This window comes from Zootoca vivipara, chromosome 2, assembly GCF_963506605.1.
Source record: "Zootoca vivipara chromosome 2, rZooViv1.1, whole genome shotgun sequence".
Classification (NCBI taxonomy): domain Eukaryota; kingdom Metazoa; phylum Chordata; class Lepidosauria; order Squamata; family Lacertidae; genus Zootoca; species Zootoca vivipara.
This window is the reverse complement of record NC_083277.1, coordinates 122492151-122506642: the sequence shown is the minus strand read 5'-3', so window position 1 is coordinate 122506642 and position 14492 is coordinate 122492151. Positions and strand designations below refer to the sequence as shown.

Sequence of the window (14492 nt, the reverse complement as noted above, 5' to 3'; positions counted from 1 at the left end):
GGTACAGCTAGTAGGCACAGGACAAAGTCCTCTCTGTGGAACTCCCTCCCATAAAAGTCTCCCACTCAACCTGTCACTAATCAAACATATTTTGGAGACACACCTTTGTAGCAAGGGATTGTCATCAATCTGATATTCCTTACCTGCTGTAGCTATCCAAGAATTTTTAGCAACATATATTTCTGTTATTGTTGTTTTAAGTTGTTCTGATTTATTATGATTGCATTTGTATTATATTGCATGTCATCCTGGGCTCCTTTCAGAAGGAAGGGCACGATACAAATAACAACAATCCTACTGGTACTGTTGATAGAGTCACTGTGCATATGTTTCTGGAAGTGGGAAGGAAAAGTGACCTGGTGTCAACACATACTATATGAAGCGGACCTGGACAGAGACATGCGCTGACAAGGTGCGCTTCTCACAGAAAAACCTATGAAGATGAATGGCATCTCCACAAATGTGACATGCAAGTGTAGACTTCTGAACTTGACACAAGATTAAACATCCTGGGAGTCTGAGTTTTTATCTTTTTTAAAAAAAGTTTCTAGCCCCTATCATGTTCAAAATAAAACTTTAGACCATATAAAGGCAATGTCTGTTGTCATGAGGTGTGTTTTGAAGAGGTGAAATGATTCAGCCTCTGTATAGTCTATTTCCCTTCTCTCATTATAACCAGAATGGAAATTGTACCAAGTCAGCCAGAAAACTGATAATTTGCATAGTCTGTTCAGGTCACATAACTTCACTTTCCTGGCAAGTTTAAGGATTTTTCCTCAAAAACAGGATTCTAAAAAGGCATCCGGGGTGAAGGATTTCATTAATATTTCAAGAAAACATAGGAAAGAGCCAGCAAGTTCCCAGTGGCCTGAAGAAGAACAGACTGTTAAGCAACACTGTCATGCCTTTCTTAGCAGCACAATAAGCAGAAGTTCACTAGGCAATGTTTTCCAGTCTTCTTTTCCTCATGAAAAGCTGCACCTGTAAATTATTCGTCACACAGCTGTTAAAGGCACAGATAAAAGCTCCCTAGAAAAAAAGGGGTGGCAATTCCACCAAAAACTGCAAGCTGCCACCTTGGTGCAACAGGCCAGCACAAAGGCTGGATGGAGACTGGCCCTTAGGAAAGAGTTTCCATGCTGACTGTCCTGAGAAGACTAACTGAATGCCTGAAAGAAACTGCTGCTGACTTCTGCCCTCAAGACCTGGTGGTGCTGAATTTTACCTCAGGGCTTACTTGCTAAGGACAGAAAACAGACTCATGAAAAGAACTAATGCTGCTGGATTTCGAAACACACTGAAGTGGGACGTAACGCAATATACAGGAGAAAATACTTTTTAAAAAACCCAGAGGAAATTCCTAGCTGAGAATAGTGTTGTTCAATGACTCCACCAAGTACAAACTCAAAAGCTAGTTAACAAAAAAAAAGGGAAAGGGAAAGAAAAAAGAGACAGACTTCTAACACTACAGGAGGGTGACCATAGGAAAGTAGATGGCCTCAGGCTACTGCAACTCAGACATCCAAAATTCCAAGACAACCAGTTTTGAAAAAACAGACACACACTCACTTTCAAGAGACGCACGGCAAATCCAGGCCTACCTCCCACTCTGCCAGCGTGCCGAAAACCCACGCCCAGCCTTTGAAGAGTGGGCTTTTAATAAACAAAATATTAAATTGTCCAAAGGAAGAATGCAAGTTATGCATTTTATTTTTCCATCAGGCCAGGAAAAGAGCCAGGAAAGAGAGGGAGTTTATGTGGGTGAATTTGGCACTGCAATTCAAAGGACAGAAAGAGGAAAGAGGTTGTCCTGGAAGGATCCAGCAGTCCTCAACCCGTTTGGCTGGGTCCAAACACAGGATAGGCAGTTCTGTACATCTTTTGAAAGTTCAGGGCTTCATCTCAGAGGACTGCTTCACACACTAGAAAAATAGGAAAGGAGCGTTTCTGCAAATCACTTCTGTGGTCTGAAAATGTCTCATCTAAACACCCTTAACTAACTCCAAATCACCATAAGCAATACATGCTTTTGGTGTTGCTCCACAATCAGGATGGTGTGGGTTTTGTTTATACATTGGTAAAGTTGCATTGTGAGAAGTTTCCATGGATCATTTTTTGTCTATCCAGGATCAGAGTGGCAAATTCTCCCACAGCCTAGAATGGCTAACAATTCTTCCACCTATGCTCAATTCTCTTCCCGCCCCCATACATTTCTCGACTAATATAGCCACACACAAAGTTACCTGTGACTGGCATGTGTGCAGAGCCTTGGAGCATATTGATTAGAGGAGTTTGGGGTAAAATTATCTGAGGGCACATGAGATACCTTCCCCTTAAATCAACAGTGCAAAGGCTATATACAGTACAGCATTTTGGGGGAGGGTTCTGTAGTCACACAAAAATTAAGCTTACTCAGAAGAAAAGGCAACTATCCATTTTAACCATGAAAAAGGAACCTAAATCTTGAATGACAGAAGACCCTAGGAGTGGGAACAGCTATATAAAGTGGGGAAAGGCAAAGGATAATTTTTGAAATAAGAGAGGAAATGTAAATGGTTGGCTTCCATGTTCTTGCAGGGAGCAGGGGGAGCTGTCTGGGTCAGGGAAGGTCCACATCTCAGACTGGGACAGGGGATAGGCATGTAGAAAACAAGGGCTTATGTAAGGCATCTGTGGGCAATGGCTTCCATTTCAGTCATAGGGTTAAGAATGTGCAAACAATTCTGCTGGATCATACCACAGGTCCACCAAAGTCCAACATTCTTTCTCCCAGCCAAATATCTTTGAGAAGCTCACAGACTGGGGCACAATGGAAATATAGAGGCACTCTGTCTGTCTGTCCTAGTATCTGGTAAGTTGAGGATATACTAGTTCTGAACATGGGAGGATCTGTTATTAACCACCCCAACTACTTGTGAAGCTACACAAAAAAAAGGATTTGGTGAGCCATCAGAGGCCTGTCTCCCCTTTAACACTTAGCCCAAAGTTGCGCCTCCACCAGACTCACAATTATGAAAAAGTAATTCCACCCAGAGCCCTTCCTGATGGCATTTTACTTCAGACCATAGTTTATAAGGGGAAGCTTCCAGCAGATGAAGGCAACAACATGTTGGCCAAGCAACGAGAGCATCCAAGACAAACAGGTGAACCTCTTAGATAAGCAGATGTAGGCCCCGCTCTTTCTGCTGGTCACATGAGCCGTATGCTCAGCCAACAACAGCTGAAGGAACTTAAAACTGGTAGCACATTCCAGATTTAGGCAGATCAGACTCTACAGGGCAGGCTGAGAAAAATTCGTCCTTAATGAACCCCAAGTTAATTCCAGCAAAGGCCATTTTGTGGTGGGGTAGATGGAAGCAAGGAATCCTGAATAAGACAGGGCCAGCTCCAAGCCAATGCACCATATATTATGGTGTCTTTCATTATCAAATATGCAAAGTTTGGAGTTACACTTAACTGTTTAAAGCCAACTTACCATCCCCATAGTCCTGACCCTCCATATCAGGACCATTGATCAGGGCCATCTGTGCAACAAATGTAAGCTTGTGAGACTTATTCTGCTGAGTCACCTAGGTGAATCCAATTATTTCTATTCACCTTTGTTAGAAGGAAGCTATTCTTCTCTGTGGCTGCCATCACCTCATAAATGACAAATGTCAAACTTCAATCCAGTGCAAAATGTTTCAAAGAACACACCAAACACAAAAATCTTGTACTTTCACCAGACTTCTGAGAATCAGAGGTATTGTTAAAAGAAAAATAAAGAAGTTTCTAGTTCTTATGATTCCAGATTAGAATTTTAAGAGGGATGGGCAGGCAACTTATGCTAAAGCACCAATGACAGAGGAGAAGAGCAGAACTCTTTCTGTGCCTTCTCTCATGAATGCCAACAACTTTCCCCACTGCGATTCCTGGCACAGGTGGTGCTCTGCCAAAAAAACTGCAGCCTTCTAATGCAGTGCACATCCAGTCACATTTGCTTTAAATATTATATTGCTTAATTTTTTATTCTATGTGTGTGAAACATTTGACATTTTTAATCACAGGTTTTTGTTTTGGTTTTTTACTTCCTTGAGTTGGTTTAGCCAACAATGGTGGGAAAACCAGAATGCTGGTGATATTAAGAGTTGTTACACTGAAGGTCAAAGGGCCTGGGGAAGCCTGTCAAAAGCCCCAGTACACATTGGACCAAAAATTGTCCTGACACATTTTAATTTTTTTAAAGGAACTGAGTAATAACTTTAAAGGCAAATGGATCACTGAATTATTTTCTAGTACCTGGCTCCTCAAAAGGATTAGCCTTCCTGATGTGCACAGCAAAAGGGCATTTGTCAGTGAATGTACTCAAAGACCCCAGGGGCTGATATTAAGGAGTAGTTGAAGGATGGACCATTAATTCTTGGGTCAATATAAAGTCCAAACAGCAGTAATAACAACAAAAATCCTGGAGGGAGTCTTAGCCAAACTGATGCCAATTCCAATCATGGTGGTGCTGGGAGGCAGTCTAAAACGAAGTAACAGATAGAGAATAGTGGAGCCTAACTGACAATCAGGACAGCTCAAGAGATAAAGGGGGGCACAACAATTGGGTAGGAGCACACCACAGTTGGTATTTTGCTATAGCTAAGCACCCCAGTCTCAGCAATCTTGCAACTCAAATGACAGGAAGAATTCCAAATAACTTCCAAATTAGCTAAGAACACTGATTGGCTTGGGAGTGGTGGGCAGTCCTGGACTGCTTCCTTGGGGGAGGGGAGCCACGCTGCTTTGCCAGCGGTGTAAAGTCACAAATATAAGCTGAACTTTAACTTTTAACAGTTGGAATGGGGGGTATATTTGGGGCAACACGGTATGTCTACTGAATTAAATAGGGCTTATTAAGTGGTGTTAGAATTGTAGCCTAACTTATGGAAGTTCATGAAAAAAGCATTACCTGTTGTGCAGGAGGGTCCATTCCAACCATTCAGGGAGTCTTCTGGGGGGGGGGAGAGAGGCATGAGAAAGTTTCCTTCCATGAACTTCCTTATCTTATTTAAGGATCCAAGCCAGTTTATGTGAACATTAAGATGCACTCCAATTTCTCTTGGATAGAAGGACCAAACATAAAGCTATAGAATAAAGGCACTCAGTGTGGTGGTCATGACTCAACAAACATTTTTCTTGTGTTGCTATCTGTTTTACCACTGCTTCTCTTCCCTTCAAGAGATTGGGGGGAGGGAGACAAGGAGGAAGAACGCAAGCCAAAAGCATCAAGGCGTTTTAAAAATACGAAGGGCGACAGATCCCATTAACATGGCCACATCCTACCTTTCCCCTTCCAGCTCTGTCTAACAGAGGAGTACAATGTTCAGACATTTGTGGTATGATGCAGCAGCCAGACAGTATACAGGATAGAGTTGGAAACAGCAGACAACCCAGAGTCTTGGTTGGGGCAAATACATCAACCAAAGCAATATTGGCTTTAAGGGGATGACCTCCAGTCACCGTTTTAATCTGCTGGTGGAACAGCCGGCTCTCTCTCAAAAAAAGGTCTGGAATGTCTCTTTGGCATGTCCTCAGATGTTCTCTACTGCAGAACACCAGATGAGAGCCTGGGACAGCATCTTGTTACAAAGGAAAAAGCTGCAGTGCCTTCACCCCACTCTGTGAAGCTTGTTCATTTCCAGATAACAGCTTTGGGGGCCTCTATAATTTAAGCATCAGGGCAGAGCACATGTTTTTGTCACCATGAAGCCTCCTGGAGGTACACAGCCCAACCTGGCTGTAACATTCATCATTACTCACTGTGCAACCTTTGCCTTCAGGGTGTGAGTCTCCACCCCTCTGTGTTCCAGGCTGACTGGGGGTGGGGAGCGTGTTAAGATTCAAAATGTAATGGCATCCATTCATGTGGCAGTGACCTGCATGTGCTACAGCTGCAAAGGGGAGTAACTTGCCACAGGAAGGCCCTTTTTGGTGGCATCACTCAACCACCATAGAACATGTCATGCCTGTTAGGCAAGTTTTAATCCTATATGTTTGGAGAGCTTTAACAGCAGGCTATCTTCCATGAATTTGTGGCTGTGTATGATGGTTGTGTAACACCCCCATATCACAGGTAACATGCCTCTAAATACCAGTGGCTGGGGATCACAAGCAGCAATAGTGCTTTTGCGCTCATGTCCTGCTTACAAGGGGCATTTGGTTGGCCACTGTGAGAACAGGATGCTAGATGAGATGAACTTTTGGTCTGCTCTACAAGGCTCCTGTGTTCTTATGCTAGGGTAGGAGTGGCCAACCTTTTGGATTCATGAGCACATTTGAAATATTGAGTGTAGTGTGTGCATCACCTTGAGAGGAATCCTTCACTCCCCTCACAAACATGTATGGCCACTCATGTTCTTTGCTTTGCAGAGGTCGGGAAGACCTTCCTCCACGACTAGCGCGCGCGCACACACGCACACACACACACACACACACACACACACACCAGTACATTCACTTGCATGCACATAAATCCTTGTACCCTGGGGCTATTAGGAGAGTTATTAAAGGCAGGTTGGCATCAAGCTTCTTGCTATGAATATTTTTTAAAAGAATTTCCCTGCGTCTTGCAGTAGTCAATCTTATCACCTGCTTCCAATGTCTGGGGACATATGTGATCAATTTCTTGGGTGCAGGCTGCACACGAAAACAAATGAGCTTCCGGAAAGACCACTTTAAGAGGCAAACTGCCAACAGTCCTTTGCAAAAGAGTTAGCAATACAAAAAATCTACACCCTATTAGATTTAAAACAAACAAACAAAAACCTTTCATTACAGATGAAACTGTCTGAACAATGTTCTTCTGTTAACCACACCTTGGATTAAGATTTAATGGTGGTGCTGGGGGCCAGATGCAGCCTGCCTGCCACTAGTTTATCATCTCTGATTCAACAGAAAAGAAAAGCTTTTGCATTGCACAATGGTGGGGGAAAGGCTTTATAAATTTTGGAATTTTGCCATTATACATAAACTTATCAAGCAAGTTCAAGAAGCATGAAAACTTGAGAAATTAATGTCCATCAATCATTTGCGTAAGCAGATATTGATGCCTAAGATAGAAATGGAAAAGATTTTTATATTGTTTAATTTATGAACTCTGCATTATATTAATATTGCATTAAAGCATTCCATGTTAGAGATGAAAAGGCTTTTTTGGTGTTTCTCTTATTACCTTGAGAATTTTAAGTGATGATTTCCTAGTGAGTCCCAGAATTATGGTTTATCATATATTATGCATTTTGCAATTGTAGTATTCCATATACATGCAATTGCATGTATTCCAACACATGCTTGATATATATCAAATACATCACTTTCTGAAATTGTTCAATAAAATATAATTTTAAGGGGGGGGGAGGAAATATACTTTATGCACTTAATGCATGTTATCCACCAGCTCCCCAACCATGACTTGTTTCCAAGGATAATAATGCTATCAGGGTCAGAAGAACTTGCTGTTCTGAATGCATAGAAGACTGCAGGATTCAGTAATACACACTGGGCTGCTGAAGGGTATGTGGGTGCCAAATGGCTCCCTTATGGCTGCTATGGGAAGGACAGAATGAGAACAATTTTAAAATTATAGATGGCCCTTCCCCCACCCACCCCAAGTTATATTCTGTTAACAACGACAGCATTAGGCAACAGGGCACTTTTAGCAGGCAAGATAAGCAAATCTATCACTGGAAGCTTTCACAAATGAAGCTGAGTGAACATCTGGCCCAGATGGTTCTAGGTCAACACTGACAGCCATGCAAGAAACATTCCAGAGATTTGAATGCAAGAGCAGCGACTGAAATACGCTGATAAACCCAACTCACATGAATATCAATATCCAGGACTAGGTGTGTGCCACAATTCTTTAAGTAACGGCAAGAAAATGCATATTGCTGTTCAACTCACAACTAGAGCTTACAGCAGCTGGAATGTGAGAGGAGACTTAATGTTTTTTCCACCAATGGAAATCTGTGACTCCTTGCCATTCCTCACTACTTGCAAAACCAGTAGCATTTTATAAAATAGTAATATCCATGAAGAGGTTCTCCGTTTGCAAAAACCACACCAGTTGCACAAGTCAGATTTCCCTGGTGCAGAATTAGAACGCTTATGCACATTAATTTTTGTGGCCAGAGTAGACATGGCCCTACCAATATCCCATGTGAGAACTTGGGGAGCTTCAAGTTTGGGAGAGACAAGAGGGTCTTCTTAAATGAGCAATGCAAAGAAATAGAGGAAAACAATAGAATGGGGAAAACCAGAGATCTGTTCAAGAAAATTGGAGATATGAAAGGAACATTTTGTACAAAGATTACCATAATAAAGGACAAAAGTGGTAAGGACCTAACAGAAGCAGAAGACATCAAGAAGAGGTGGCAAGAATACACAGAGGAATTATACCATAAAGATATGGAGGTCTCGTACACCCCAGGTAGTGTGGTTGCTGACCTCGAGCCAGACATCTTGGAGAGTGAAGTCAAATGGGCCTTAGAAAGCATTGCTAATAACAAGGCCAGTGGAAGTGATGATATTCCAGCTGAACTATTTAAAACTTTAAAAGATGATGCTGTTAAGGTGCTACACCCAATATGCCAGCAAGTTTGGAAAACTCAGCAATGGCCAGAGGATTGGAGAAGATCAGTCTACATCCCAATTCCAAAGAAGGGCAGTGCCAAAGAATGCTCCAACTACCGCACAATTGCGCTCATTTCACACGCTAGCAAGGTTATGCTTAAAATTCTACAAGGCAGGCTTAGGCAGTATGTGGACCGAGAACTCCCAGAAGTGCAAGCTGGATTTCGAAGGGGCAGAGGAACCAGAGACCAAATAGCAAACATGCGCTGGATTATGGAGAAAGCTAGAGAGTTCCAGAAAAACGTCTACTTCTGCTTCATTGACTATGCAAAAGCCTTTGACTGTGTCGACCACAGCAAACTATGGCAAGTTCTTAAAGAAATGGGAGTGCCTGATCACCTCATCTGTCTCCTGAGAAATCTCTATGTGGGACAAGAAGCTACAGTTAGAACTGGATATGGAATAACTGATTGGTTCAAAATTGGGAAAGGAGTACGACAAGGTTGTATATTGTCTCCCTGCTTATTTAACTTATATGCAGAATTCATCATGCGAAAGGCTGGACTAGATGAATCCCAAGCCGGAATTAAGATTGCCGGAAGAAATATCAACAACCTCAGATATGCAGATGACACAACCTTGATGGCAGAAAGCGAGGAGGAATTAAAGAACCTTTTAAAGAGGGTGAAAGAGGAGAGCGCAAAATATGGTCTGAAGCTCAACATCAAAAAAACCAAGATCATGGCCACTGGTCCCATCACCTCCTGGCAAATAGAAGGGGAGGAAATGGAGGCAGTGAGAGATTTTACTTTCTTGGGCTCCTTGATCACTGCAGATGGTGACAGCAGTCACGAAATTAAAAGATGCCTGCTTCTTGGGAGAAAAGCAATGACAAACCTAGACAGCATCTTAAAAAGCAGAGACATCACCTTGCCTACAAAGGTCCGTATAGTTAAAGCTATGGTTTTCCCAGTAGTGATGTATGGAAGTGAGAGCTGGACCATAAAGAAGGCTGATCGCTGAAGAATTTATGCTTTTGAATTATGGTGCTGGAGGAGACTCTTGAGAGTCCCATGGACTGCAAGAAGATCAAACCTATCCATTCTGAAGGAAATCAGCCCTGAGTGCTCCCTGGAAGGACAGATCGTGAAGCTGAGGCTCCAATACTTTGGCCACCTCATGAGAAGAGAAGAATCCTTGGAAAAGACCTTGATGTTGGGAAAGATGGAGGGCACTAGGAGAAGGGGACGACAGAGGACAAGATGGTTGGACAGTGTTCTCGAAGCTACGAACATGAGTTTGACCAAACTGCGGGAGGCAGTGGAAGACAGGAGTGCCTGGCGTGCTATGGTCCATGGGGTCACGAAGAGTCGGACACGACTAAACGACTAAACAACAACAACAACAATATTACATTTTTATCCCACCCTTCTTCTAAGGAACTCAGTGTCAGGATCATAAGCCTCTGTCCCATTTTAGCCTCACAACAAGCTTGTGAGGTGTGTTAGGCTGAATGAAGGGAACTAGGCCAAGGTCACCCAGTGAACTTTTTATCCGAGTTTGAATTCAAACTAGTGTCATAGAGCAAGATTCTAGGTGGCACAACACCAAATCAACTAGTAACTCATCAGAGGCTTTAGGTTCTTACATAGCCATTTAAAAATGACTCCAGTACAGAACTTTGATATAATGCCTGTTTGGCACCCAAGGCCACCTCTTCATCCTAGGAACATTCAGTGAACTCAAAGGCACATACTGCAAGATTATTTCAGCCTAATTCTCACGAACTGATTTTAATAGATACAATAAATAAAATCTTCTGCACATCCCCAAGATTCTGTTTTCTATATACAGGGAAATATTTTTTAAAAAAAACTGTTGGTTTTTTTTTGTATGTAGGTAGACTGGACCATACAGATCTACATCACACCAGCAGTCAGGTTTGCCACCACAATGAGAGCTAGGCTTTCATTTGTTGAACAGCAATAAGAAAGCCAGATGAGAAATTCTGGGAGAAAAGAATAGCACAATCAGCATTAGCAAGGGATTAAACCAAAATATCTTCACCAAAGCCTCCTTTGCAGCAGAACCAACAACAGACAATGTGGATATTCAACTCCAGAGCGTCACAAGGAATCACCACCACTTAGCACAGGGGCAGAGCATCTTTGGCCCTCCAGATGTTGCTGGACTACAACTCTCATCTTCCCTGACCACTGGACTATGTTGAGTAGAGATTAAAGAAGCTGGGAGTCCAACAACATATGGGAGCACCACAGGCTCCTCACCCTGACTTCGTACAACGGGCTGCAGCATTACATCTGGGAGGCACCCAGCCAAAAACTAAGTGAAAGAATGTGGTGTGAATACAAGGAACAGGAGGTTTGAAAGCAGAGCTCCCAGAATGGGTCAGAATATATGAAGGGGAGAGTGCTACAGAGCATATGAGGCATGTGCTCAAAGTATTGCTTAGTAGACAGTTGGACCCCACTTCCCAAAAAACTAGGACTGAAAAACACATCTCACTTTAGACATAAGGCTGTATTTTTCCTCTCCCACCACCCTGAGGGAGGGAAGGCTGGTGTACTCTGTCCAGCCCTTGGGATTTCAGCAGATTCTCTTTCACATGCTGCCAAGCATCAATCTGAGACCACAAGAGACAGAAAAAAATGCTTCTAAAACAAGGACACAAGGAGTCTCAGGGCACAAAGTGCTTAGTCAGGGCCCCTAGAGAGGAGAGCAAGCAAGAAGGGTGCTGTTGGGTTACTGGGCTGCTCACCCACTCCTCACTGGAGGGAGATGTAGAGCAGATTCAGGCCCAGACAGCTCTATTTTTGATTTCTAAAGAACTGATCACAAACTAAGAGGCCAGTCTGAAAATAAAGCAGGAAGGAGGGAAGACAGGCTCAAGATCCATCACTAAATCCATACAAGTCCATTATTTTGTCAGCACCCTTAAGCCCTGTACCCACCTCCAACCCACCCACTCCCTATTCCAGCACTCCCATACACACAAGCAGACCCTCTTTCCTTCTCCTGGCAATGCCACACTTCAGCATACTAGTTATTCTGCTCTTCTACATCCTGCACAGCAATCAGTATATATTGGCAGCATATGCTATCCCATGAGGAAATCAGGTCACTTTTGGAATAACAGAGAATTCAGAGGAGCAAAGCCGTACACTCCACACCTGTAATGGTGTTGGTAGCTTCCTCACGAGTAAGCGACTCCAACCCCGTGCTTGGTTTTTACAGGGTTTTATTATATACATAATATGTACAAGACAGAGCATCAAAAAGCATGACTGTACTAATCTGATTCAGAATCCAGGAGCACCTCCCTTCGTGATTTCTGCCAGCATAACCCCCAGGGCACCCTGAACCTCCTCCGTTGGTCCCTCCTCTGTTGGGGTGAGGGTGCTGGTGGAGCACCCTCTCCACTAGAGCTGGTCAGTTGAGGGACCGGCTCTGTGGCTCGTGGAGCCTCCTCCTCTGCAACTTTCCCTCTGAAGCTCCCATCTCCACAACATCCCTAAGGGTTTGCATCTCCTCCTGAGCCTCAGTCCCACCTTCCAGAGGAAGCTGCCAGACGCTAGGGCTCTGGCAGCTTCCGAGAGCCCTCGCTCTGATCCACCAGGCTCTCCGCTGACCCCTGGTGGTCCCCTGACAACACCTTAGAGCAGTGGTTTTCAACCAGTGTATCATGGCACCCTGGGGTGCCTTGAATTATGTGACATGGGCAACACTGGTCTCTGTCCCTCTTTGCTTCCCTCCCTCCTCTGATGCCCTCTCAAGTCTCTGCCTCCCAAAGGCTTGCGTGGCTGTTTGTTGCACCAGTCCTGGCTACAAGCTCCACAGGCAAATGGTGCCTCTGGGCCTGGCCAGGGAGTGCTGGTTGCCAGGAGTTGAGGCAGCCTCGGAGTATGCAAGCAAGCAAGCAGGGGGGCCCAGCCTGTCAGTCCGCCAGCTCTTGCTGTCGGGAATGGACAAACAAGTCCCAAGCCCCTGTGGGGCAGTGTTAGGAGACACATCTCTTTGGGGACAGGGGCGGGGCAGCTCAGAGACCAGGAACAGCAGTAGCGGCTGCCCAGAGGACTCCCAAGGGGAGGGGAGAGGAGAGAAGGCTGAAGGAACAAAAAATGGTGAGAGGCTGCCAGCTCTGCAGGCAATGGGTGACATTACTGGACTCCTGAGCGCCACAGGGGTGCTGCAGAAAAATGAACTTGGTCAAAGGAGCCATGGACTCAAAAGGGCTGAAAACCTCTGCGCTAGAGCATGCTTTGCTGAATGGTTAGTGCCAACTGGCTTTAGGCCAAGTGCAACTTCTCCAAATACACAGAGACATGGCATTTCAGCTTGTACTGAATCTCCCCCACCAGTCAATGAAGCTGAGAGATACCAGCAAGAGTTATGCACTCCACATGGTTAAGTCCCCAACATGACTGCAGATCTGCATCACCAAGCGAAAAAAGGTACGTGTCTTTTTCATGTAAATGAGCCTGCCAGATTAAGGCCAACAGTGCATCTAAATGCTTCTGGCATTCTATTACCGAAACTGGGACCCTCATAAAGCAGGAGAGGACAGTAATCACACCTATCCCCCTGCCAATTTGTCCTCAACAACCAATAATCAAAGGTACATGCAGAGAATAAAAAGTAGAGCCTGCAACAGAACTTTGCAAAGCATCCTGATCCGAACAAGCTATGGAGGGTTCTGGTCAGCTCAGAACTTGTGCTATTCAGGGAAGTGAGGAGTAGGAGCAGGGAGAGAAGACACTTTGACTGTCCTGTCCTGCTTGAGTCCTTCCCCGGCTGTGCTATGGAGACATAGAGGGATCTGATTTAGTGCTGCCTGACAGCACTGAACTTGGGGTGGTTGTGTGTCTGTGTTTGGGGGGAGGGTGGGTCTGGAGAGGGGAAAGGGGTCACTTTTCCTTTCCTGACTCCTGACGTTCCCTGTATTGTGCAAGGAAATCTACTTTTTTGAACCATCTCCCCCAACCTTAATCCCCTCTTCAATATACTTACAAAAAGTTATTGGGAACTTAGGGAGGCCAATTCCCTGTTATTCCTTCCTTTCTCCTTTCCTCTTTCCCACACCCTTAAACTGGATACTCAACACCCCATAATTCCTCAAGACTCAGCATTCCTTACCAGGTTGTTTAAGCAGCTTTAAACATAGACAGTTAAACATTTACTGTATATCTAGAGCAGGGTTTTCCAAACTTGGGTCTCCAGCTATTTTTGGACTAGTTCCCATCATCCCTGCCACTGGTCTTGCTAGCTAGAGATGATGGAAGCTGTAGTCCAACAGCAGCTGGAGACCCTTATCTAGAGTGTCCCTCAAGCATAAAGAAACCACCACCCTATTTTTGGTTGGCGTCACTTTGTTTATGAACTGATCACCCAAATTTGCAGCTGGGATGAATGGCAACTATTCATAGGGCTGGACAAGTCTACAGAGGATAGGATACCCCTCCCTCCCACTCAGATACACACTCCAGAGAGCAAGTAGCTGCTCTCTGGGTGGGTCTTTGAGGCTTTCCCCCAAAGCACAGGTGTCTTACCCAGGAGATCCATCACACCCCAGCCCTCCAAGAGATGCTCACTCACTGTGCCACACACTTTCACATCGTGCAGTCGGCCCCATTCATCCTCATAGCTGTCCACCATCATGATGCTGTCGTCCTCTTCCTCGTTGCCCAGCTCCGCATGAAGATGGAGTCTGACCTCTTCCCCAAGTGAGTGCATTCCCACAGCTGGGAAGAGCCCCTCTGGGGAAAGTGGCATTATAGTGGAGCCCACCTGTGGGAGGAAGCCAATCTCTCTGTTATACATAGTGCTGCTTCTGTTTTCCAGAACACATCAGTGTAGTGAACTGGCATAGAACCATTCTA

General features: G+C 44.5%; 1 protein-coding gene across 10 annotated transcripts in view; it reads right to left on the bottom strand.

Annotated features, from left to right (window-relative positions):
* The window catches only part of SPRYD3 (SPRY domain containing 3), a 43736-nt gene that overhangs the window by 19317 nt on the left and 9927 nt on the right, over positions 1 to 14492 (bottom strand). For 9 of the 10 annotated variants that reach the window (XM_035102016.2, XM_035102039.2, XM_035102002.2 and 6 more), the window contains exon 6: positions 14209 to 14400. In XM_035102016.2, coding sequence (XP_034957907.2) covers positions 14209 to 14400 — 192 coding nt within the window. The remainder of the gene's footprint in view (positions 1 to 14208; positions 14401 to 14492) is intronic. The other variant, XM_060272184.1, reaches the window with a different exon arrangement.